At 56.0% G+C, this 24,760-nt stretch overlaps 1 protein-coding gene across 5 annotated transcripts in view; it reads left to right on the forward strand.

The window, feature by feature from the left end:
• PPP6R2 (protein phosphatase 6 regulatory subunit 2) overlaps window positions 1-24,479 on the forward strand; it is a 72,474-nt gene extending 47,995 nt beyond the window's left edge. For 4 of the 5 annotated variants that reach the window (XM_036866874.1, XM_036866872.1, XM_036866873.1 and 1 more), the window contains 18 exons: window positions 1,472-1,584; window positions 1,877-1,990; window positions 3,072-3,198; window positions 4,076-4,228; window positions 14,015-14,218; window positions 15,555-15,619; window positions 17,194-17,309; window positions 18,656-18,741; window positions 18,911-18,991; window positions 19,332-19,429; window positions 19,801-19,858; window positions 19,931-20,046; window positions 20,155-20,318; window positions 20,634-20,805; window positions 20,893-20,981; window positions 21,593-21,755; window positions 23,443-23,688; window positions 23,761-24,479. In XM_036866874.1, coding sequence (XP_036722769.1) covers window positions 1,472-1,584; window positions 1,877-1,990; window positions 3,072-3,198; window positions 4,076-4,228; window positions 14,015-14,218; window positions 15,555-15,619; window positions 17,194-17,309; window positions 18,656-18,741; window positions 18,911-18,991; window positions 19,332-19,429; window positions 19,801-19,858; window positions 19,931-20,046; window positions 20,155-20,318; window positions 20,634-20,805; window positions 20,893-20,981; window positions 21,593-21,755; window positions 23,443-23,688; window positions 23,761-23,812 — 2,217 coding nt within the window. In that variant the 3' untranslated portion in view covers window positions 23,813-24,479. The remainder of the gene's footprint in view (window positions 1-1,471; window positions 1,585-1,876; window positions 1,991-3,071; window positions 3,199-4,075; window positions 4,229-14,014; window positions 14,219-15,554; window positions 15,620-17,193; window positions 17,310-18,655; window positions 18,742-18,910; window positions 18,992-19,331; window positions 19,430-19,800; window positions 19,859-19,930; window positions 20,047-20,154; window positions 20,319-20,633; window positions 20,806-20,892; window positions 20,982-21,592; window positions 21,756-23,442; window positions 23,689-23,760) is intronic. The other variant, XM_036866876.1, reaches the window with a different exon arrangement.
• The last annotated feature ends 281 nt before the right edge of the window (window positions 24,480-24,760 follow it).

Consider the following 24,760-nt stretch of genomic DNA (forward strand, 5'->3'; position numbering starts at 1 on the left):
AAAAAACAATCTGAATAGAATTGTATTAGTTATCTATGGCTGAGTAACAGATGACCCCAAAACTTAGTTGCTTATAACAGTAAGTATTTTTTATCTCAGTTTTTATGGGCCAGGGGTCACGGGTCCTCTGCCCAGGGTCTCTCACAAGACTGTGGTTACCTCAGGGCTCAACGAGGGGAGGGTCCACCCCCAGGGTCACCGGTGGCTCTGCAGGACTCAGTTCCTTATTTATTTATTTATTTTTTATTTCTTGGCTCTGTGGCATGTGGAATCTTAGTTCCCCGACCAGGGATCGAACCCACGCCCCCTACCCACGCCCCTTGCGTTGGAAACACAGAGTTAACCACTGGACCACCAGGGAAGTGCCAGGATCAGCTTCCTGAGGGCTACGGGCTGAGGCTGCCCTTGGCCCCACGCCCCCCGGGCCTCGCCTCCCCTGGGACGGGCACCTGGCCTGCAGGTGGCAGTCCTCGCTGGTGGCACCCCGCTCCCGTGAGTGCCGGGTCCAGCCTGCGCTCGAGGAGATGGGTCTGCAGGGGCGTGAGCTCCGGAGGGAGCGAGTGGGGTGGCAGTGGGGCTCCTTCTCTCAGCCCCTGCCCGCTCCTTGCGGGATCGCTGTTGAGAGTGTGGGGTGTATCCCGATAGGCCTTTTCCTACACGTGACAACTGCACACGCATGGTCTCCTCAGCACTTTGGAGAACGGTGGTGCTGACTCGTGTCTGAGCCTTTGCTGCTGCCTGGCTGTGCTGTTTGGGGCTCTTTTGGCCCCCGGGCCTGGCCAGGCAGCCGGGCAAGGGTGTCTGTGCTCCACATCGGGGAAGGGAGACGCCCCTCCACCAGTGTGAACGCTGTGAGCTGACTGGCCCCTTCCCAGTCCCCGAGGCAGCTGGGAGGCCGCGGAGGCGACCTGGCTGCTTTCAGTCTTGCCTGAAACAGGCGCGAAGCGCTTCCTTCTGCTCCGTTTCCCGTGGCGTGCACACCAAGGTGCCTGTGAGGTGCTCCCTGCGCCGAGCTGGCGCCTGAGTCTCTCTCTGACCCTGTTCACCTGCTCCACAGACTTGCCCCCACGTGGTGGGCAAATGCGCCAAATCGGAGATTCTGAATTTGTGTGGGCTTAACGTTTCTCTAGAAGAGTTGAGTCCTTTATTTTCTCTGTAGCAACTGTCCTGTTTTCATGAGCTCACAGGACCCACCCTGTGTGTTAATAGCCACTTGTTGTGTCAGTACCACGGGCACACTCGCGGTGTCTGTCTGAGGGTAGAGCGGTGTCTGCATGGCGTGCTCGACCGTCGAGGCCCCATGGGAGCTCTTGGGGGGCGGCCAGATCTGCGCCCTGTGGTGAGAGGCAGGCCAGGCGTCTCTGAGACGAACCGGCTTCGAGTCCAGCGCCTTAGCGGACCCGCCACAGGAGCCGCTCTGACCATGCGGCAGGCTGGCCCTGAAGGCAGCTCTTCGTCCCTGTCTTTTCAGAGGCAGTCCAATGCTTCTCAGACGCTCTGCGACATCGTCAGGCTGGGCAGGGAGCAGGGCAGCCAGCTGCAGGAGGCTCCAGAGCCAGACCCCCTCCTCACGGTGCTGGAGTCGTGAGTGTGGGCTGCGGCGCTGGGGGGCCTGGGCTGGGGGCCAGGGGCACCGCCACCTCCTCTGATCGTTTCTGAGGAACTTGCCCCGATCCAGAGTTAACTTGATGGGCCTCTTTCTCACGGGACATGTCTCCTGGCAGGTTCAGAGAGCGCGGGCCCCCAGGGCAGCCGTGTCCTAAAAACCCTGGGTGCGTGGCCTGAGCCCTGAGCGGGGCCTCTCCGGGAGGCAGGGCGCTGCTCCTTCGGCGGGCAGCCCCTTCCGCCAGGCAGTGACCTTGCGCGTGTCCGGCAGGCAGGGCTGCGTGGAGCAGCTGCTGAGGAACATGTTTGACGGAGCCCAGACCGAGCTCTGCCTCGTCAGCGGGACCCAGGTGTTACTGAGCTTGCTTGAGCCCAGGCGGGCGGGGTGAGTGTCTCGCGAGAGGGAGAGTGCTGCCACCTCAGTGCCGCGAGGCCCAGGGGGCTGGCCGGGTGTGCTGTTTGTGTTTTTAGTGTTTCTGATGATGCAAGTAATCACGGGGATAGATTCTCCTCGTTGAAAAGATAAACTTTACGGCTGTGAAGTCCCCTTTGACCTTCGCCATCAATCACATTCCCACCCCAGCCCAAAGTCACCCCCTGTCGCCAGCTTGCGGAGTGTTTATAGACGTGTGTGCAGAACAGGCACGGCCAGTGGGCTTCCCCAAGGACTGTCCCGATGAGTACCCCCAGCACGTGTGTGTGTGTGTGTGTGTGTGTGTGTGTCTCTATATGTGTGTATATGTGTATATGTACGTGTGTGTGTGTGCGCGTGCACTTCTGTCTGCTCTGTCCTGTCACATGCCGTGCTGGTGGTCTGACTCCCAAGGAGGCTGCAGTTCCCTCGTGCCCTCGCTCTGGAAGGAGCTTCACTGTAGCCCCCAGCACTGAGAGCCTGTGCTGTTTTTTTAAAGAAAAAGAACAACCAGAAAATAACAAGAAATTGACTTAATCTTGGTGAGATTATTAGCAGTTTCTTTCTCTCACTCTGGTACCCAATACATATTTATTAGTTTATTACCTAAAAATAGAATTATGATGTTACCATCGTTTTCTCTAGTTAGAGACCAGAATATTGCTTATTCATCTTTATGAGCCCAGGAAGGCTGGGCCCTTCCCGCAGGAGGTGGGGACTCTGGTGAGGGCCTCGCCTGCGATGCAGGGACAGCATGACAGTGCAGAAGACAGACGAGCCGGTTCATTCTCGTTGCTCTTTTATCCTTTTATGGCCAGTCCTGTCTGTTTCTCAGCCGAGGAGTGGGGCCGACAGTGAAGGTTTTCAAGGCGGGAGGAGGGAGCAGAGCTGGTTCGGGGGTGTGACGCCCACAGCCCGTCAGGGCCATCACCTGGGCACGGCCCCCAGCCCCATACGGTCAGCAGCCTCCCTGGGGGCAACAAGTGGGCATGTCGGTAGGGGGTGTGGTGTGATGGGACCAGTGTCCCCGTGTCCAGCTGCCTCTGGTCCACAGGATGGAGGGCTTGCTGGACTCCTGCTCTCAGGGACTGGACAGGCTGTGTCCCGTCAGCTCCGGCGTCCTGCGTGGCATCGAGCCACGGCTGAAGGACTTCCACCAGCTTCTGCTCAGCCCGCCAAAGGTAGGTGCTCTGAGCAAAGGGGGGCTCAGGAGACCTCGTGGGCTGGGTCGCTTACAAGGCAAGGACCCCACTCGTCGCCCAGGATGACAAGCGCACTCAGACCCCATCTGCCGAGTGTCCATCTTCTCTTTGGGGAGTTGGACGGTTCGCCACCCCCCCAGGCAACTCCTGCCTTCTGACAGGGGGGGTGTCCGAGAGCCAGAGTGCACTGGAGAACCGGACTCTTGAGTTGGGGGCACCCAGCCAAGGGGTCAAGGGGTCCCAGGGGAGACCCTTTGCTCAGCTGAGCGGCGGTGGTCACGGTGAGGAAGACCCAGTCCCTCTCCACCTCAGTGCCCCGGGCACAGCCCCTTCGCCTCTCCTGGTGCCTCTCCTTGGCATCCGCCGTGGTCTACCATACTGTTTCTTACATTTATCAGCTTGCTTGGGGTCTGCCTTCCCCGCTAGAAAGGAGGACTCATGAAGTCAGGGATTCTGGAACATTCTGCTAATGAAAAGGTAGACGCACTGTGCTCCGTGTATGGGATCACCCCATCTCACGAGGCCAGCCTTGTCATCAGTCTCCTCTGTCTTGTACGCTGAGGTCCCATCCCTCCGGCTGGCAGGCTGAGACCAGAGCGCCCGAGGCACCCAGGAGCAGTGGCCCACCCTCAGTCACTCTTGTGAGCCCTGAGGGGAGCGGTGGGGCTCTTAACCCGACTGACCCCTCGTTTCCTCCTGCAGGCCGCGTTGCCTTGAGGACCCCTCCCGGCTGGGCCACGTCATGCAACAGCGGCCCTGACCCTTTGAGCAGGGCCAGGTCAAAGAGAAGCCCACACATGGGTGGTGATCACACTGGTCGCAGGGCTCTAACTGGGCAGTCCTTTTGTGTTTGCAGAAAGCAGCGATCCTGACCACCATTGGCGTGCTGGAGGAGCCCCTGGGTAACGCCCGCCTGCACGGAGCTCGCCTCGTGGCCGCCCTGCTGCACACGCACACACCCAGCATCAACCAGGAGCTCTGCCGGCTCAACACCATGGGCTTGCTGCTGGTGAGTGGACACCTGCCCGGCCTGGGGCCTCGGGGCTGGGCAGCCGGACCTCAGCACCCCGGCGAGGGCCTGCCCGAAGGGAGGCTCTGGTTTGGTCCTGGGACAGGCACAGTCTGTGCAAAGACTGCATCCTGCCCGCCAGGCTTGACGCCAGGTCGCTGGTGAGGCGCACTGAGCAACGCTGGGACCCGCCTCCGCGTAGGCTCATGCAGGGCTGCCCTGGAAGCAGAGGGGGCGGGTAATATGGTCCCTCCCCTTTCTGATTTCTGCCTTAGTGGAGAACTTTGTAGCTCTTCAGCCTAAAACGCCCTAAAGAGCTGCTCCTCGTCCCCACAGTAAAGGCAGAGCCTGTGGGGAGCTCCTCTGGTGAGCATGCCCTGGGCGTCTGAGGGAGGGTCTGCAGGCAGTGACCACAGGGCGGTGCTGACAGGGAGGGGACCTCGCCCAAGCTGTGCACCCGGCTGATGCATCCCCAGCCTTCTCCTCAGCCTTGCCCTTGGGCCTCTGCTCCCAGGAAGCTGAAATATCCTTAAATTTAAGTCTCAATCCCAGGAGCTGCCTTGGACCTGGGCCTGAAGGACTGCCTGCCTCAGGAGTCCTTTCAGCGTTTGGAAGTCACTGGGCTCTGCTGTGATTGTAGAACCTGGATGTGGGTCAGAGGGCGACTAGGAAAGACCTCGTTTCCTTTCCTCTTCTCCGAGAAAGTTCTCTCTCTCCCACTCCCCCTTTCTGCTTTTCATTTATTGTGGCAAAATATATGTAACACGAAATACACCATTTTAATAACTTACAAGCGTATGGTTCAACGTTCACATTGTTGTATAACCATTACCACTGTTTCCAGGACTTTCTCGTCTTCTCCAGCTCTGAGCATTAAATGCTCGGTCCTCTTCCCCCCGCCCGTCCCCAGCCCTGGCACCCACCCTTCTGCTTTCTGTCTCTGTGGACCTGACTATTCCAGGGATTCCTATGTAAGGGGAATCAAACAGTGTTTGGCCTTTTCTGTCTGGCTTATTTCACTTAGTGTAATGTTCATCCATGTGGTAGCATGTGTCACAATTTCTTTCCTTTTTAAGGCTGAATGATGTTTCATTGTATGGATATACTACGTTTTGTTTATCCATTCATACGTTGGTGGACAGTTGGGTTGCTTCCACATTTTGGCTATTTTTAATAATGCTGCTATAAACATGGATGTACAAATATCTGTTTCAGCCCCTGCTTTCACTTCTTCTGACTACATACCTAGAAGTGGAATTGATGGGTCATATAGTAATTCTATGTTCGACTTTTTGAGGCACCCACACACTGTTTTCCCCAGTGGGTACACTGTTTTACATTCGCACCAGCAATGTATGAGGGTTCCAATTTCTTCACTAACACGTATTTTCCATTTTTTTGATAATAGCCATCCAGATGGGTCTGAGGTGGTATCTCACAGTGTTTTGATTTGCGTTTCCTTAATGATTAGTGATGCTGAGCATTTTTTCATGTGCTTTTGCTGGCCATTTGTGTATCTTCTTTGGAGAACTGTCTGTTCAAGTCCTCTGCCCATTTTTGAATTGGGTTGTTTGTTTTGTTGTTGTTGTTGAATTGAAGGAGTTCTTTATATATTCTGGATATTAAGCGCTTAGATACATGATTTGCAAATATTTTCTCCCATTCTGTGAGTTGTCTTTTTATTCTCTTGATGGTGTCCTCTGATGCACAAAAGGTTTTCATTTTGATGAAGTCCAGTTCATCTGTTTTTTTCTTTTTTTTAATTAATTATTTTATTTATTTTTGGCTGCGTTGGGTCTTTGTTGCTGTGTGTGGGCTTTCTTTAGTAGCAGTGAGCGGGGCCTGCTCTTCGTTGTGATGTGTGGGCTTCTCATTGCAGTGGCTTCTCTTGTTGTGGAGCACGGGCTCTAGGCGTGCAGGCTTCAGTAGTTATGACTCGTGGGCTCTAGAGCGCAGGCTCAGTAGTTGTGGCGCACAGGCTTAGTTGCTCTGCGGCATGTGGGATCTTCCTGGACCAGGGCTCAAACCCATGTCCCCTGCGTTGGCAGGCGGATTCTTAACCACTGTGCCACCAGGGAAGTCCCAAGTTTATCTGTTTTTTTCTTTTGTTGCTTGTGCATTTGGTGTCATACCTATACCTAAGAAATCATTGCCAAATCCACTGTCATGCAGCTTTCCCCCTGTGTTTTCTTCTAAGTACTTTATAGTTTTAGCTCTTTCGGGTCTTTGGTCCATTTTAAGTTTGTATATGTATGCAGTGTAAGGTAAGGGTCCAACTTCATTCTTTTGCGTGTGGATATCACAGCACCATTTGTTTTGTTTCGTTTTTTGAATGTAAGTTTCATACGTAGGTTATATTTCTACTTCTGTATACCCTATTGCATGCTCACCACCAAAGATTTAGTTTCCATCTGTCACCATACAGCTGATCCCCTTTACCCATTTCGTCCTCCTCTCTACCCTGCCCCTTACCACTGGTAACCACTACTCTGTATCTACATGTTTGTTTTTGTTTGGTTTGTTTATTTTGTTTGTTTTTTATTGATGAAATTATACGGTATTTGTCTTTCTCCATCTGACCTACTTCATTTAGCATAATACCCTCTAGGTCCATCCATGTTGCTGCAAATGGCATTATATCATTCTTTTTTGTGGCTGAGTGATATTCCATTGTATGTATGTACCACATCTTCTTTATTCGTTCCTCTGTTTATGGGCATTTAGGTCATTTCCATATCTTGGTTATTGTAAATAATTCTGCAGTGAACATGGAGGGGCATATATCTTTTCAAATTAGTGTTTTTGTATTCTTTGGGTAAATACTCAGGAATGGAATTGTTGGATCATATGATTGTTCTATTTTTAATTTTTTGAGGAACGTCCACACTGTGTTCCACAGGGGTTGCACCAGTTTACATTCCCACAACCAGTGCACAAGGTCCTCTCTTCTGCCCATCCTCACCAACACTTGTTATTTCTTTCAGCACCTTTTGTTGAAAACACTATCCTTTTCCCACTGAATTGTCTTGGCACCCTTGTTGAAAATAAATTGACCATATGTGTGAAGATTTAGTTCTTAGGATTGTTTATCGTTAGTGGGAAAAAATGCAACAGAGTTTTGTGTGTTGATCTTGTATCCTGGAACTTCGCTGAATTTGTTTATTAACTCTAACAGTTTATGTGGAATTTGTACAATTTTCTGCATATAAGATTGTATTGGGGCTTCCCTGGTGGCGCAGTGGTTGAGAATCTGCCTGCCAATGCAGGGGACACGGGTTCGAGCCCTGGTCTGGGAAGATCCCACATGCCGTGGAGCAACTGGGCCCGTGAGCCATAATTACTGAGCCTGCGCGTCTGGAGCCTGTGCTCCGCAACAAGAGAGGCCGCGATAGTGAGAGGCCCGTGCACCGCGATGAAGAGTGGCCCCCGCTTGCCACAACTAGAGAAAGCCCTCGCACAGAAACGAAGACCCAACACAGCCATAAATAAATAAATTTTAAAAGAAGTGCAAACCTTTAAAAAAAAAAAAAAAGATTGTATCATCTGTGAACAGAGATAATTTTATTTCTTCCTTTCCAATTTAGATGCCTTTTATTTTATTTTTTTGAATTTTTGAATTTTATTTTATTATAAGCAGGTTCTTATTAGTTATCCATTTTATACACATCAGTGTATACATGTCAATCCCAATCTCCCAATTCATCCCCCCCCCCCCCCCCCCCCCCCCCCCCCTTCCCCCCCTTGGTGTCCATACGTTTGTTCTCTACATCTGTGTCTCTATTTCTGCCCTGCAAAGTGGTTCATCTGTACCATTTTTCTAGGTTCCACATATATGCGTTACTATACAATATTTGTTTTTCTCTTTCTGACTTACTTCACTCCGTATGACAGTCTCTAGATTCATCCATGTCTCTACAAATGACCCAGCTTCGTTCCTTTCTATGGCTGAGTAATATTCCATTGAATATATGTACCACATCTTCTTTATCCATTCGTCTGTCGACGGGCATTTAGGTTGCTTCCGTGACCTGGCAATTGTAAATAGTGCTGCAGTGAACATTGAGGTGCATGTGTCTTTTTGAATTATGGTTTTCTCAGGGTATATGCCCAGTAGTGGGATTGCTGGGTCATATGGTAATTCTACTTTTAGTTTTTTAAGGAACCTCTATACTGTTCTCCATAGTGGCTGTATCAATTTACATTCCCACCAACAGTGCAAGAGGGTTCCCTTTTCTCCACACCCTCTCCAGCATTTGTTGTTTGTAGATTTTCTGATGATGCCCATTCTAACTGGTGAGAGGTGATACCTCATTGTAGTTTTGATTTGCATTTCTCTAATAATTAGTGATGTTGAGCAGCTTTTCATGTGCTTCTTGGCCATCTGTATGTCCTCTTTGGAGAAATGTCTATTTAGGTCTTCTGCCCATTTTTGGATTGGGTTCTTTGTTATTTTAATATTGAACTGCATGAGCTGTTTATATATTTTGGAGATTAATCCTTTGTCTGTTGATTCGTCTGCAAATATTTTCTCCCATTCTGAGGGTTGTTTTTCGTCTTGTTTGTAGTTTCCTTTGCTTTGCAAAAGCTTTTAAGTTTCATTAGGTCCCATTTGTTTATTTTTGTTTCTATTTCCATTACTCTAGGAGGTGGATCAAAAAAGATCTTGCTGTAATTTATGTCAAAGAGTGTTCTTCCTATGTTTTCCTCTAAGAGTTTTATAGTTTTATAGTGTCCGGTCTTACATTTAGGTCTCTAATCCATTTGGGGTTTATTTTTGTGTATGGTGTTAGGGAGTGTTCTAATTTCAGTCTTTTACATCTAGCTGTCCAGTTTTGCCAGCACCACTTATTGAAGAGACTGTCTTTTCTCCATTGTATATCCTTGCTTCCTTTGTCATAGATCAGTTGACCATACGTGTGTGGGTTTATCTCTGGGCTTTCTATCCTGTTCCATGATCTGTATTTCTGTTTTTGTGCCAGTACCATACTGTCTTGATTACTGTAGCTTTGTAATATAGTCTGAAATCAGGGAGTCTGATTCCTCCGCTCCGTTTTTTTCCCCTCAAGACTGCCTTGGTTATTCGGGGTCTTTTGTGCCTCCATACAAATTTTAAGATTTTTTGTTCTACTTCTGTAAAAAATGCCATTGGTAATTTGATAGGGATTGCATTGAATCTGTAGATTGCTTTGGGTACTATGGTCATTTTCACAGTATTGGTTCTTCCAGTCCAAGAACATGGTATATCTCTCCATCAGTTTGTGTTATCTTTGATTTCTTTCACCAGTGTCTTATAGTTTTCTGAGTACAGGTCTTTTACCTTCTCACGTCGGTTTATTCCTAGGTATTTTATTCTTTTTGTTGCAGTGCTGAATGGGATTGTTTCCTTAATTTCTCTTTCTGATCTTTTGTTGTTAGTGTATAGGGGTGCAAGAGGCTTCTGTGCATTAATTTTGTATCTTGCAACTTTACCAAATTCATTGATTAGCTGTAGTAGTTTTCTGGTGACGTCTTTAGGATTCTCTATGTATAGTGTCATGTCATCTGCAAACAGTGACAGTTTTACTTCTTCTTTTCCAGTTTGTATTCCTTTTATTTCTTTTTCTTCTCTGATTGCCATGGCTAGGACTTCCAAAGCTATGTTGAGTAATAGTGGTGAGAGTGGAAATCCTTGTCTTGTTCCTGATCTTAGAGGAAATGCTTTCAGTTTTTCACCATTGAGAATGACGTTTGCTGTGGGTTTGTCGTATGTGGCCTTTATTAGGTTGAGGTAGGTTCCCTCTCTGCCCATTTTCTGGAGAGTTTTTATCATAAATGGGTGTTGAATTTTGTCAAAAGCTTTTTCTGCATCTATTGAGATGATCATATGGTTTTTATTCTTCAATTTGTTAATATGGTGTATCACGTTGATTGAGTGCGTATATCGAAGAATCCCTGCATCCCTGGGATAAATCCCACTTGATCGTGGTGGATGATCCTTTTAATGTGTTGTTGGATTCTATTTGCTAGTATTTTGTTGAGTTTTGCATCTATATTCATCAGTGATATTGGTCTGTAATTTTCATTTTTTGTAGTGTCTTTGTCTGGTTTTGGTATCAGGGTGATGCTGGCCTCATAGAATTGGTTTTGGAGTGTTCCTTCCTCTGCAATTTTTTGGCAGAGTTTGAGAAGGATGGGTGTTAGCTCTTCTCTAAATGTTTGATAGAATTTACCTGTGAAGCCATCTTTTTGTTTGTTGGAAGATTTAAAATCACAGTTTCAATTTCACTACTTAAAACTGAAAGTAATTCTGTTTATATTTTCTATTTCTTTCTGGTTCAGTCTTGGAAGGTTATACCTTTCTAAGAATTTGTCCATTTCTTCCAGGTTGTCCATTTTATTGGCATAGAGTTGCTTGTAGTAGTCTCTTAGGATGCTTTGTATTTCTTTGGTGTCTGTTGTAACTTCTCCTTTTTCATTTCTGATTTTATTGATTTGAGTCCTCTCCCTCTTTTTCTTGATGAGTCTGGCTAATGGCTTATCAATTTTGTTTATCTTCTCATAGAACCAGCTTTTAGTTTTATTGATCTTTGCTATTGTTTTCTTTGTTTTTATTTCATTTATTTCCGCTCTGATCTTTATGATTTCTTTCCTTCTGCTAACTTTGGGTTTTGTTTGTTCTTCTTTCTCTAGTTCCTTTAGGTGTAAGGTTAGGTTGTTTACTTGAAATTTTTCTTGTTTCTTGAGGTAGGCTTGTATAGCTATAAACTTCCCTCTTAGAACTGCGTTTGCTGCATCCCATAGGTTTTGGATCGTCGTGTTTTCATTGTCATTTGTCTCTAGGTATTTTTTGATTTCCTCTATTTCTTCAATGATCTCTTGGTTATTTAGTAACGTATTGTTTAGCCTCCATGTGTTTGTGTTTTTTACGTTTTTTTCCCTGTAATTGATTTCTAATCTATAGCGTTGTGGTCAGAAAAGATGCTTGATATGATGTCAGTTTTCTTAAATTTACTGAGGCTTGATTTGTGACCCAAGATGTGATCTATCCTGGAGAATGTTACATGCGCACTTGAGAAGAAAGTGTAATCTGTTTTTGGATAGAATGTCCTATAAATATCAATTAAATCTATCTGGTCTATTGTGTCATTTAAAACTTCTCTTTCCTTATTTATTTTCATTTTGGATGATCTGTCCATTGGTGTAAGTGAGGTGTTAAAGTCCCCCACTATTATTGTGTTACTGTCGATTTCCTCTTTTATAGCTGTTAGCAGTTGCCTTATGTATTGAGGTGCTCCTATGTTGGGTGCATATATATTTATAATTGTTATATCTTCTTCTTGGATTGATCCCTTGATCATTATGTAGTGTCCTTCCTTGTCTCTTGTAACGTTCTTTATTTTAAAGTCTATTTTATCTGATATGAGTATAGCTACTCCAGCTTTCTTTTGATTTCCATTTGCATGGAATATCTTTTTCCATCCCCTCACTTTCAGTCTGTATGTGTCCCTAGGTCTGAAGCGGGTCTCTTGTAGACAGCATATATATGGGTCTTGGTTTTGTATCCATTCAGCAAGCCTGTGTCTTTTGGTTGGAAAATTTAATCCATTCACGTTAAGGTAATTATCGATATGTATGTTCCTATGACCATTTTCTTAATTGTTTTGGGTTTGTTTTTGTAGGTCCTTTTGTTCTCTTGTGTTTCCCACTTAGAGAAGTTCCTTTAGCATTTGTTGTAGAGCTGGTTTGGTGGTGCTGAATTCTCTTAGCTTTTGCTTGTCTGTAAAGCTTTTGATTTCTCCATCGAATCTGAATGAGATCCTTGCCGGGTAGAGTAATCTTGGTTGTAGGTTCTTCCCTTTCATCACTTGAAGTATATCATGCCACTCCCTTCTGGCTTGTAGAGTTTCTGCTGAGAAATCAGCTGTTAACCTTATGGGAATTCCCTTGTATGTTATTTGTCGTTTTTCCCTTGCTGCTTTCAATAATTTTTCTTTGTCTTTAATTTTTGCCAATTTGGTTACTATGTGTCTCGGCGTGTTTCTCCTTGGGTTTATCCTGTATGGGACTCTCTGCACTTCCTGGACTTGGGTGGCTATTTCCTTTTCCCATGTTAGGGAAGTTTTCGACTATAATCTCTTCAAATATTTTCTCTGGTCCTCTCTCTCTCTCTTCTCCTTCTGGGACCCCTATAATGCGAATGTTGTTGCGTTTAATGTTGTCCCAGAGGTCTCTTAGGCTGTCTTCATTTCTTTTCATTCTTTTTTCTTTAGTCTGTTCTGCAGCAGTGATTTCCACCATTCTGTCTTCCAGGTCACTTATCCGTTCTTCTGCCTCAGTTATTCTGCTATTGATTCCTTCTAGTGTAGTTTTCATTTCAGTTATTGTATTGTTCATCTCTGTTTGTTTGTTCTTTAATTCTTCTAGGTCTTTGTTAAACATTTCTTGCATCTTCTCGATCTTTGCCTCCATTCTTATTCCGAGGTCCTGGATCATCTTCACTATCATTATTCTGAATTCTTTTTCTGGAAGGTTGCCTATCTCCACTTCATTTAGTTGTTTTTCTGGGGTTTTATCTTGTTCCTTCATCTGGTATATAGCCCTCTGCCTTTTCATCTTGTCTATCTTTCTGTGAATGTGGTTTTTGGTCCACAGGCTGCAGGATTATAGTTTTTCTTGCTTCTGCTGTCTGCCCTCTGGTGGTTGAGGCTATCTGAGAGGCTTGATGGGAGGCTCTGGTGGTGGGTAGAGCTGACTGTTGCTGTGGTGGTCAGAGCTCAGTAAAACTTTAATCCACTTGACTGTTGATGGGTGGGGCTGGGTTCCCTCCCTGTTGGTTGTTTTGCCTGAGGCAACTGGTATGGGCGTTTCTTTATTGGGAGGTGGGTCTCACTGTTGAAGACGATGCAGCATGGATGAAGCCACCTCCAGTGTCACCCAAAGTCACACAGGCAGAGAAGGTGAAGCCGAGACTGGAGACTGTGTTTCTGTGGGGGAGGAGAGCTGTGTCAGGCAGACGGGCCTCCTTCCTTATCCAGCTCCCCACTCCCTAGTGGGAAAGAAGGGTCCAGACTTATATCCTGGGCTGGAGTCTACACCCCTTTCCCCAGCCCCGTCTCCCCATCCTGCACACCCCACTTCCTTCCATGTAGGTAGCAGAGGGTGTAGGGTGCAGGCAGCTGTGGCCCCTGCTGGGTGTGAGGTGCCCCTGCGGACGTGGTAGGTGTGCTTGTCCCGCCTCCCTGCTGGTGCCACCCTGCTCACCTCAGGGGCAGGTCTGGAAAAGGCCATGGGAGAGGGGATGCAGCTGCCCATTCAGCCTCCTTGGGGGCGTCCGCCTGGGAGCTTCTGTTTGGGCCCCTTGGGGCTCCCTTGGGGAGTGTCCATGTGTGCGCCTCCTGATTCCATGGCCCTCCTGAATAGGATCCCCAGGGGCTGGAGAATTGAACCCACTCCCGGTAACTTGTGGGTCAAAGATAAAATCATAAAGGAAAGACGATAAAAATACTACATAGCAAAATGTGTAGAGTGCAGCTGAGGTGGATTTTACAGGGAAACGTACAGCCTTGTAAAGATGCACTGGAGAAGGAGGGAGGTTGAGGGTCTGCGGGTGAAGCTTCTAACCTAGGACAGAGGATAAAGAAACCATAGGAAGCGGTCATATGAGCAGAGATTGCGAAGCTGGATGGAGATGGAAGGCCCGTGGCCGCCCGGACGTCAGGACACAGCATGGGGAGGTGGGCAGGGCAGCAGGGCCCCTCACGTTCAGTCTGCAGGACACGGGGCTTCCCTCACCCTCTGTCTCCCCAGGACCTGTTTGTTAAGTACGCCTGGAATAACTTCCTGCACTTGCAAGTGGAGCTGTGCATAGCCGCCATCCTGTCCCACGCTGCCCGGGAGGACAGGGCTGTGGCCAGTGGACCTGAGGGCGGGGTGGAGCCTCCACCCTCCAGCGGGGACCCAGAGACCCCCCAGCCTGCCGCCAGCCGCCCCGAGAGCACGATGGTGACCCACGTAAGTCCAGCCAGTGTCACGCGTGTAGCTGTGTCCTGCATGTCCTGTGTGTCACTGCGTGTCCTGTGCATCCTGTGTGCTGCTGCGTGTGCTGAACCCCACCCAGACCGTAGGGACGTTAACGTTGCTTTGGGCCCTCGTGTGTTTTCTCCTCTAATCCTCCCGTGACACGGGTGCGCTGCTCTCCTTTCACCTGTGAGACGGGAAGTCACCAGGAAGGTGTCCCTGTTTGCCAGGGCCCCAGAGCTGGTCGAGTGGAGGGCCCGGGAGGGGTGTGGAAGAAGCCCCGTTGCTGCCCCCGAGTAGGCTTCTCCAGGCCGTGAGGGCGAGCAGCCCCGTCGTGTGAATGCCGTGCCGGGAAAATGCCAGGGGAGGCGTGAACATGGCCAGTTCTCACAAGAAGACTTTCTGGGATTGTGAGCCTCTGGAAAGTGTGGGTGCCCTGCACGGCCCGCCTCTTCCCTGACGCTTTCCCGCTCACCCGAGCACACCGTGCGGAGACCGCCCGGGGCTGCCCTTCCCGGGGCCGCGAGCAAGAGGCATCCTGAGCGGCCGCGCGGGACCTGCAGGGAGTCGGCCGTAGTGGGTGTTCGCTAAGGAAGGAAGAAGGAAGCAGCACGTGGGTGGAGCACGTGGCACAGACGGTCCCCAAGCCGAGGAGCCCACCTTTGCATGCGGGGCCCTGGGGGTCAGCTCTGCCCCCCACCCCCAGGTGGCTGCAAGGCTCAGACAGCAGGGGCTTGGCCACGGGGCCCCTAGGTCTCTGGTCAGAGGCCTGGGAGAGGGTCGTGAAGGGCCGCACCTGCAGGCCTGAGCTGGAACACAGCCAAGGGGGTACATGGCCCGGAGCGGGCGGTTTCAGTGCCGAGAGCCACAGGGGCTGGGCGTGTGCGGCGGCCATGCAGGCCAGCAAGGGACCCTCACTCAGAGGGTGAGGCCACACGCGGGTGGGCATGTGATTTGGGGCCCGGAACAAACACTCCAGGTGCGGGAAGCTGCCTGTGGTGAGGGCCTGGAAGCAAGTGAGCCCTGGGGCCGCTGGCCTTCCTCCTGGACAGAGAAGGCAGTAGAGTGGCCCAAGGGGGAGTACACGACCAGCCGGTAGACTGCGGGGAATGAGAATGTCCTGACTTGACCCCCGTCTCCATGTGGACGACCCTGAGCAGCGCCGGCCTGGGTGTCGGATGGGGACCACAGGGCTGGGCTGTAATGCTGTCACTGCCCACAGCGAACTTGGGGCTGATGTGTGAGCTTGCTGCCTGCTAAGCCCACTCAGGGGTGGGTGGAGGGGAGTGTGCAGCCCTGCTGGCCCTGACTCATGCCGCCTGTCTGCCAGCTGTTCCAGAAGTGTTGCCTGGTCCAGAGGATCCTGGAGGCCTGGGAAGCCAATGACCACACACAGTAAGGACCACTGGGGCTCGGCGTGGGGCTCCAGGGCTGCCACGGAGGGTTTGTTTTCAAGGAAGGGTCCCACCGCTGTGGGAGCAGCTGCAGTGCTGCTGGCGGGGCTGGGGCGCAGGGCAGGGTAACGTGGCCTGGGCTGTGGTCCTGGTCCTGCTCCTCGCGGCCTGCACACCCCAGCCCCTGGCTCTGTGGGCCCCTCACCCTCTTCCTCCCTTGCCCGTCCATCAGCGGAGACCCCAATCCTGTGCCTGCACTGTGTCCCGAATCCTCCCACGTCCCCATCCCAGCCTCCAGCCACTTCTCTTACTGAAGCCTCAAACCCTTGAAAGAGCATCTGGGCCACTTTCTGCTTCCTTCTTGCCCCATCTGCCTTCTTGTTGCATGATAAGCTGGTATCTTTCTGAAACCAGCAGGTGGTGTCACCTCCTGCTTGAAAGTCTTGACTGCCCAGGTCCCTGGTGTGACTGCAGGGTCCAGTGGGCAGCCCTGGCCCCCCTGTGCTCCTACTCTGCCCTACCAGGGGCTGCTCTGGGCAGGTGGGGAGAGCTCTGCGACCTCACCTAGTTCATCCCTTCTGTCCTGCTGTTGCTGAATCCACACATCTGCGTCCGCTCCCAAGTAGCAACAAGCAAGATGGGGCCGGTGTGCATAGTGCCCAGGGGGTCCTGTGCCGAATCTGCTCCTGTGTGTTCTGCGTGTTGGTGCACATGTGTGTGCCTGTGTCGGGGGGGGGTGCTCACTGCTGTCACCGAGGGGTCCCTGGGCCATAGTAAGCCGTGGACGGGCGTGGGAGCCTGGATGCCTGCAGGCCGCGGCCTCAGCGCAGTCCTCTGCGGCCTGGACAGCTGCCCACAGGCCTCCACCCTCAGCCCCGCTTCACCTCTGGGCCAGTTCCGCCCGGTCTCTCCTGACCCCCCTCCTCTGCCGGGTGGGCCCACCGACTGAGGACCACCTTCGCTTCCTCTCTGGTTGTCGTCAGGCTCTGAGGAGAGAGAACACTGCTGAAAGCAAGTGCTGTCCACTCTGGGATTCAAGGGCTGTGATTCTGTAACAGATGCGCGGAAGTCTTACACCTGATGCTCTTCCTAGTGCATCAGGGATCTGAAGACTTGCTGTTCTGTTGGGTCCTGTGTGGGAGAGATGAGAAGTTGAGGGAGAGCCATGTGTTTGCGGCCGTGTGGGACGTGCATGTTCACGGGAGCCAGGCCACTGCCCTTGCTGCTCTGCCCACTCCCGGGTCCTGGGTCCATCCTCGGTCTCCTCTGGGGGCTCGGGACGTGCTCGGTCAACACTCGCAGCCCCAAGTGGGCGCGGGTCTGCAGGCCTGTGGTCTGCGCAGAGTGGGAGCAGCGAGTGCCCATCTCACTTCTAGGCGGGGAGTGGAGTGACGCTGGTGCGGACCAGGTGCTCCAAAAATAAGCAGTCTGCAGGCGAGGCCACGAGACAGATTCGCAGGGCAGTGGGGGCCGCGGGGAGGAGGCCCGTGGGAGGCTGCAGAGCTGAGGCCGGGCCGGGTGGAAGCGCCGCAGAGAAGGGCCGGCGGCAGCCCTGACGCCACCCTCTTCTTTCAGGGCCGCGGGTGGCATGAGGCGCGGGAACATGGGCCATCTCACGCGGATCGCCAACGCAGTGGTGCAGAGCCTGGAGGGGGGCCCCGTGCAGACCCAGGTCAGCGAGGTCCTCCGAGGTGAGCGCCTCCAGGCCCAGGTGTCGCTACTCGAGGCGCCCTGCCCCTGCCCTCGGCCCCTCAGTGGACGGGACCAGCACTGGTACCAGGCACTTGGCCCACCTTCCCACGGGGGCTGTCCTGTCAGCTGGGCCTGGGCCTGGGCGGCAGTTTCCCCTGTGCCCTGGACCACCCGCGCCTGCCCGAACGCCTGCACTCCTGCCCCACCGTCCGGCTCTTCTCTGAGCTCGTGGCTCATCTGGGGAGCCTGGCGAGGGGGCCTCTGTGTCCTGAGAGCGGCCGCAGGGCCTGAGCAGAGGCCCCCCTGGCCAGGCCTTCTCTCCCTCATACCCCCCGGGCCTCCTCGTCGCGATCCGGGGCCCCGACCGGGGGGCCACCGCCCACGCCCCCTCCCAGCCCTCGCACATCCTGGGCACCCAGTCTGCCGCTCCCAGGCACTGGGCTCTCTGGCCTGAGCTGGGGAGAGCCCGCGGGGTCTCGGTTCAGATGGAGGAAGGCGGGCAGCTTAGAAGGGTCTGTGTGGCCTCCTGGGGAGGAGCAGCACGTGCTAGGGTGACCGGAGGGGCATGCGCTCGGGGCGGCCTGAGGGTGATGGACAGTGGCGGCCCCCGGAGCACCTGGGGCTCCTGCGGGTCTCACAGCCGAGACAGGCCGCCCCCAGCGCTGTGTGGGGGCCTGAGGACAGGGCTGGCCCGGGGGAGGGGGCGCGTGTGCTCAGTGAACAGCGAACGGGAGCGAGCACCGTCTGAGGGGCCCCTGAGCGCTGTGTGTGCTGTCGGGGTGGGGTGGTCCCCATCCCTTCTGGGGGCCGTGGTGCCCTGAGCCCGGGGCAGGCAGGGGAGGTGCTGGGTCTGTCCCTGTCCTGGGCTGGGGAAGCTGCCCCGCAGACGTCCAGTTGGTCGTGCAGTGGGCGTGGTCTCCGTGGCCCCCCGCCCCCGTGCCCTTGCCTAGTTGCCCCATGGTGACCTTGGCCGTGGCCCCCTGTGGTCCCGGGGCAGCTGTGAGCCAGGAGGCTCGGGGGGGTGCTCTCGGTCGGTGGTGTCTGGGCTGGGGTCTGGCCCCCAGCCCGTCGGCACCTGTGCGCACCCGGGACGGCCCGGTGTGGGGTTGGGGGCGAGCGTGAGGCTCTCTCCTTCTGGACTGTGAATGTCTCTGGGCTCCGACCTCCCCAGAGAAACAGACACACCCAGGCCTGCTGGGTTGGGCCTGTGAGGCCAAGAGGGACGTGACTGTGCCCCGTGGTTCCTGTGTCCCCGGGGCTCCCCGGTCGGCCCGTGAGCCCTCGCGGGACCAGGATGCAGCCGCTGGCTCCGTCTCAAGGGCTCACCGGGCAGCCTTCCACGCAGGGCTACCCTCGGACTGCCGCGGGCGCTGGGAGAGCTTTGTGGAGGAGACGCTGACAGAGGCCAACCGCAGGAACGCGGTGGACCTGGTGAGCAGGCCCCAGGCCGGCCGGGCAGAGCGCTGTCCTCCCCCCGGTCCCTGCCCGCCCTGGGCTCGCTGGACTCCTGGTGCCCGAGGCCTGGTGCACCCTGCGTGGGGAGGGTGGGTCGGCGCGGCCCCGGACGCCGGCTCATGCCCACCCACCCTGGCCGTTGCAGGTTAGCACCCACCATCTTCACCCCTCGAGTGAAGACGAGGACATGGAGGGCGTTTTCCCTAATGAGCTGTCCCTTCAGCAGGTGCGTGAGGCCAGGTCCCCTCATCCCCACACTCTCAGCGGCGCTTCGGCCTCGAGAGTGTCCTGCCCGCGTCACCAGAGCCTCGGGCGGGACCGGGGGAGGCGCTCATCCCCGCGCTCCTGCAGGGGGCGCAGCCTCACCCTCCTCTGCTTAGGGGGCGCCCCCAGGGCCACTTGACATTGATGAGACCCTTGGGGACGTGGTAGGCGAATGGAAAGTTAGAGTCACAGGCTGTTTGGACGTGGCTGCCTGTGGGCTCCCAGCCGAGAGGGCAGGACCTGGGAGAAGCCACTGAAGTAGCCGGGGGTTTCCTGAGAGCAGCCGGGGTCCTGTCGCCCAGGCTTTCTCCGAGTACCAGGTCCAGCAGATGACGGCCACCTTCGTGGACCAATTTGGCTTCAGTGACGAGGAGTTTGCTGAGCAGGACGACAGCGTCAAGTGAGCCCAGTGGGACGTGCCCACCTGCCCCACCCTCCTGCCTTTGGGAGGGAGCCAGGCTCTGCTCGGTGTGACCAGGTCCCTGGCCTGTGGCTCAGCCCTGCCTGGCCTTCGGGGCCATCACACCACTTCCTCAGCTGGAAGCCACGTGTGACCCAACGGCCCGGAGACGGCCTCTGGGGAGGCAGAGCAGCTGGGTGGGGAGTCACCCCTGGCCGCCCATCCAGAGGTGGGGGAGGGGAGCCCGTGCACCCACCCGGGCTTGGCCTGCAGCCCTGGCCCCCCGCCCCTGCCTTTGCCTCCCTTGGTGGGCTGCCTCCTCCTCCTCTCCCTCTGGGTGGGACTTGACGGCGTCCCTGTTGTCCTCGCAGCGCCCCATTTGACAGGATCGCGGAGATCAACTTCAGCGTCGACGCTGACGAGGACAGCGTGAGTCCCGTGGGTGCCCCTTGGGGGTGGCCGGGTGTGGGGGCCATGTGGCCCACGTGTGCTCTCCTGCAGCCCGGTGCCACTCTGTTTGAGGCCTGCTGCAGTGACCACATCCAGCCCTTCGACGAGGACGACGACCTCTGGGAGGAAGAGGAGACACACTGTGTGGCCCGAGTGACCAGAGCCAGGTGGGCCAGGTGGGCCTGGGCGCCACACGGGCACCAGCCCTGTCTCAGCCGTGCCATGGCGCCCGGGGCGGGCGGGAAGGGCTGCTCTGACCGTGGGTCTCCCCCCAGGTTCGGGGGCCCTCACGCTTCAGAGAGCTGCCGGAAGGACGGCCCGGAGTGCCGAGGTCAAGGTGGGGAGGAGAGCTCGGAAGCAGACGGGGACGGGGCTCGGGCGAGCGCCCTTCGGGCTGCCGTCCAGAAGGAAGGTCCTCGTGTTGAGGGTGGCTCAGAAGGTAGATGATGGGGCCACAGGGTGCGGGCCGGGCAAGGGGCTTGGGCGGGAACATGGGGGACAGAGGATTTGGTGCCCTGGCCTGTGTGTGCGTGGCTGGGCTGCCGTGGGCCTGATGCCCACTGACCCCCCCGGCACGCACTTTCAAATATGCTCCTATGCCCCTGACTGTGGTGACGCTCAGCCCTTGGTCTCCCGCCCCGTCACAGTCACTCGTGGCCACGCCGTCACGGCTAGAGGCGGGTGTGCCCCAGTACCGTGGGGGAAGGCACACCCGCACCACTGCTGTGGGGCCTGGACACCACGTCTCCCCCAGCAGGCACCCCGTGGACGGTGTCTGATGAGCCGGTGAATTCCACGGCCTCGGGCCTGGCCCCGGCAGTGGCGATGGACGTGGGTTCCAGTGTGTGGGCGGCCAGCGCGCCCAGCGCCTCGGCTGCAGAGGAGAGAGGCTGGGCCAAGTTCGCCGACTTCCAGCCTTTCTGCTGGTGAGGCGGGGCTGGGGCGGGGGGCGGCCCCGGCTGCCTGGCGGCCGGGTCTCCTGGGCGTGGGCTCAGAGTTGGCCTTGTCTGCAGCTCTGAGTCGGGGCCCAGGTGCAGCTCCCCCGTGGACAGAGGTCATGGCGATGCCCAGGGTGGCCTGAACCGGGGCCCAGAGAGAACCCGTGAGTAGGGGCGGCCCCAGGGGCAGGGGGGCGGGAGAGGGAGGCCAAGACCTCGGGGCCGCCGTGTTGCCCTGGTGATGCTGGGGTTGGCGCCACGTGCGGGGACTGGAGTGGGTGTGTGGAAGGGGCAGGGCCCCGGCTCCAGGCACAGGACGGCCGGCGAGGCCCTTGGGCTGGCCTCAGCGCACAGGTCCGAACAGCCCACACCCGTCTGTGTTGCCAGGACCCCCGGCAGAGCCTGTCTCCCCAGGCCCGGCCGCCTTCTAGGTGTGGATCACACGTGTGCGCCGTGCCACCCCAGTGCTTGTCCTAGGACCTGTTTAGGGCCCTGGCCCTGAGCTCCCTGTCAGATGGGCTTGGAAGCCCCCCCAGGGTATCAGGGCCACACGGGGAGGGACTTGGAAGCCGCAAGGCTGAGTGGTGGCCCTCCCTGCAGGGAGGACCGTTCCTCCTGAAGTTCCTGTGAATTCACAGACGCACGTGTGCATGGCACACGCACGCGGCAGGGGGTGTGGGGGGCAGGTCTGTCGCCAGTTGCAGGCTGAAGTTCTCGCGTGCGCCGTACTGGTCCCTCTGTCCTCACCTGGTGTCGCCGGCTCCCTGTGTTGCAGCTGGGCCGGCCGCTCCGGGTGCCTGGAACGCATGTGTTGCCAGGAAGGCGCCCCTGGTGGCCTCCAGCAGCCGCGAGGACAAGCAGAAGGTGGCTGTCGCCTCGGAGGCCGTTAGGATGGGCCCCGGTCGGGAGGCCCCCCCGCCGCCTGTGTTCGTCCCCAGGTGAGCAGGACAGGCTGGGTGGGGGCCCCCGGGTGCACACGGAGGTCTGGCTGTCCCCAGCACTCCGCTGGCCTGGGAGCAGGCCGACCCTCCTGCCCTGGTGGCCCCGTGGCTCCTTGGAGGCCAGCTTTGGACAGGAGGGACACCGCTTCGTCCAGGCGGAAGCTGGGGTGGTCGTCGAGACAGCACGGGGCTAGCCCATCTCAGGCCGCATCGGAGAGAATGGCCAGGCTCTTGGGGTTCCGGGTGGGCTCTGGAGCTGCCGCTCTCCTGGGGTGGGTGCCTAGTCCCAGACTTGCGCCCACCTCAGCCGGGCGCCTCGGACGCACATGTCCATCACGCTGGACCGGTAGGACGGGGGTGTCTCGGGACTTTGCTTGGGGCCCTGACCCGGGTCGTCCTCCCTGCAGGCTTGGCCCGCGCACCCCACCCCTGCGCCCAGGGGGAAGGTCCAGGCCTCTGGGATCGGCTGGTGGACACATGCCTCCTGGCTGGGTGGGTGGGGCGGGTGGGCAGCGTGAGGAACCGCGTGTGGTGAAGACGGAACGGGGCAGGAGGGCTGGTGAGACGTGAGGGAGAAGGTGGTGCTGGGGTCAAGGCCTGAAGGGGCTGGCGGGGCCCGGGGGGCCGGGGGGCCAGGCCAGACCCCCACGAGGGGACGAGGAGCAGAGAGTGACGGTGCTGTTCCTGTGAGGTCCCCACCCAGTGACCCTGGAGCGTCCCTGCTGATGCTGGGGGTCCAGTCCAGCTCCCAGGATCCCAGGGCGCGCCTGTCCCCGCTGGCGCCCTGCGCTGGGGCTCGCGGCAGTGGGCACAGCCTGGAGGGAGCAGGGTCAAGCTGCGCAGTGCGTGTCGGGGGAGGCGCGGTTCACGCCGCCGCTGCAGGGTGGCGCGAGCTTGACGCCTGGGCCCAGGGAGAACCTCAGCGCTGGGGTAAAGGTGCACACGCGGCTCCCAAACGGTTTGATTCCTTCTTGAAGCTTAGAGTCATCGAAATTCTTAAAACCTTTTCCTCTTCCTAACTCCCCGTTCCCCAAAAAACCCACCCGGCTCCAAGAAGCAGTTGATGTTCTGAAAGCAAGCCTTCTGGTTCTCGGGGTGGTCTTCACGCAGCCTGCGGTCTTCACAAGCCTTGGGCCATTGTGGGTGGACACGCGGGGCTTGTCTCCAGGCTCTGCCCTCACTGGCTCGCAAGGGTCAGTGCCAGGCTGGAGGAGATGTCACACAGCAGAAGCAGGCGCTGGGCTGGTGGGGGGACCATGGGCTTGCTCTCCGGGCCCCAGACCAGAGCTGAGTGCCAGGGCTGGGTGTCCCGAGGCCGCCTGCCTCCTGCTCTCAGCCTTTCTAGGTGTGGGCGGGAGTGTTGTGGACAGACGTGGCCTGAGAGGTGTCCAGGGAAGGGCCCTGGGCCTGTGTGGTCCACAGAGTGGTGAGGGAGGGTTGCTGGGAGCACCTAGGCGGCATGTTCCAGACTGGGGTGGGGGTGTGGCGAGGGCCGTCTGGAGGGGGCCGAGGGGGACGGGATGCCCGGGATGAGTGCTGCTGGGGAGGAGGCTCAACGCTTTGGTGGACTGACAGGCGGTCTCTGGCGTGTTTGGAACTTGGGGTGGCAGAGGGGCCTGGGCCACTCTGCAGGGTGGAGCCCCACCGGAGGTGGTCCAGTAACCGGAGCCTGTCTGCCACGCAGGGCTGAGTGCGCCACCAGCACGCCTCCAGACCTGGCCTCCCTTGCGCCTGTGGAAGTGACCTCTGCCCCAGTCGGGGCCGTCCTCCCCGAGGCTGCCGTGGCGGCCACCACAGTACCAGGCAACGCCGGCCCCGCCCCGGCCACCCCAGCAGTCTCTCCTGTGCTGGCCGCGGCCGTCACCCCTGCAGCCCCAGCTGGCCCAGCTGTCGCCACAGCGGCCACCCTGGGGACGGTGACAAAGGACAGGTGAGCAGGTCGGACCAGGGGAGGGGCTGGGTGGGGACCCTTGCCCTGAGCGACTCCTACCCACCCCCGCAGGCAGACTGACGGGCCGCCGCCCGCGGGAGCCGCCTTAAATGGCCTCGTGTGATGCTGCCGCCGCCCAGCCTTGGCACCCCAACCAAGAAAACTACCTGGTGACGCAGTTTGTCTTTTTTAATTTAATTTAATTTAATTTTAAAATAAATGCTGCATTGGTAAAGCTGGCAGTTGGAACCAGTCAGACGGCCCAGCCTGCATTTCTCCTGCCTGACTCCGGGTGGGCCTTGAGGGTCCAGCCCCACGCACAGCAATAAGGCCTCAGACAGGGGCTCTGCCTGCGCCACAGGCTCTGAGCCTGTTTTTATCCATTTTTTAACAAATGCGGATAGAGCCACGTGTTTGCACTTTTTAATCTAGCGCAGGAGAGGGTCTCCTAGGCTCTGGGGACAAATGTGGGTCTGGAGCTGGGCTGGCCAGACGGGGTTTTAGCTGCCCGGTGGCCCTGGGAGCTGGCCTTGAGCCAGGCTGCAAACTTGACTGCCTTAAAAAAAAAAAGCCCCCCGCAGCCTGGCAGGCTGTCCACAGTGGGCAGTGGGGGGCGCCTGGCAGGAGCTGGCCACAGGCGTGCAGGACGGGGTGCGGAGGGCCCAGCAGTGCCCGGGCGTGGGGGGCTACCCTGCACCTGCCGGGAAGGGCGGGGTATCTCATGTTACTGTTCTGATGATCTGACAGGGCACCCAGACCCCACGACTCCCAATAAAAGTTGTTGTTCTCACCGACAGACCCGCGTATTGTTACGCTGCGGGCCCTGGATCCCCAACCTGGCTGGCAGCAGGGGTCGTCTGCTGCCCCCGGGCCCGTCTTTGAGTCAACTCCTGAGTAAAGACTGAGCTTTTTTTTCTTTGTGAAACGAGCTCTGCCTGGAGGTTGAGTCTCGGGCAGGGACCCCAAACCCACAGGTTCCTGGGCAACAGGAACATCGGCCCGACGGCTGTCCGTGGGCCCAGGGAGGACCTGGGTGAGCCCCGCCTTGGCGCCCACTGACGGGTGCCGCTGC

This window comes from Balaenoptera musculus, chromosome 10 (assembly GCF_009873245.2).
Source record: "Balaenoptera musculus isolate JJ_BM4_2016_0621 chromosome 10, mBalMus1.pri.v3, whole genome shotgun sequence".
NCBI lineage: Eukaryota > Metazoa > Chordata > Mammalia > Artiodactyla > Balaenopteridae > Balaenoptera > Balaenoptera musculus.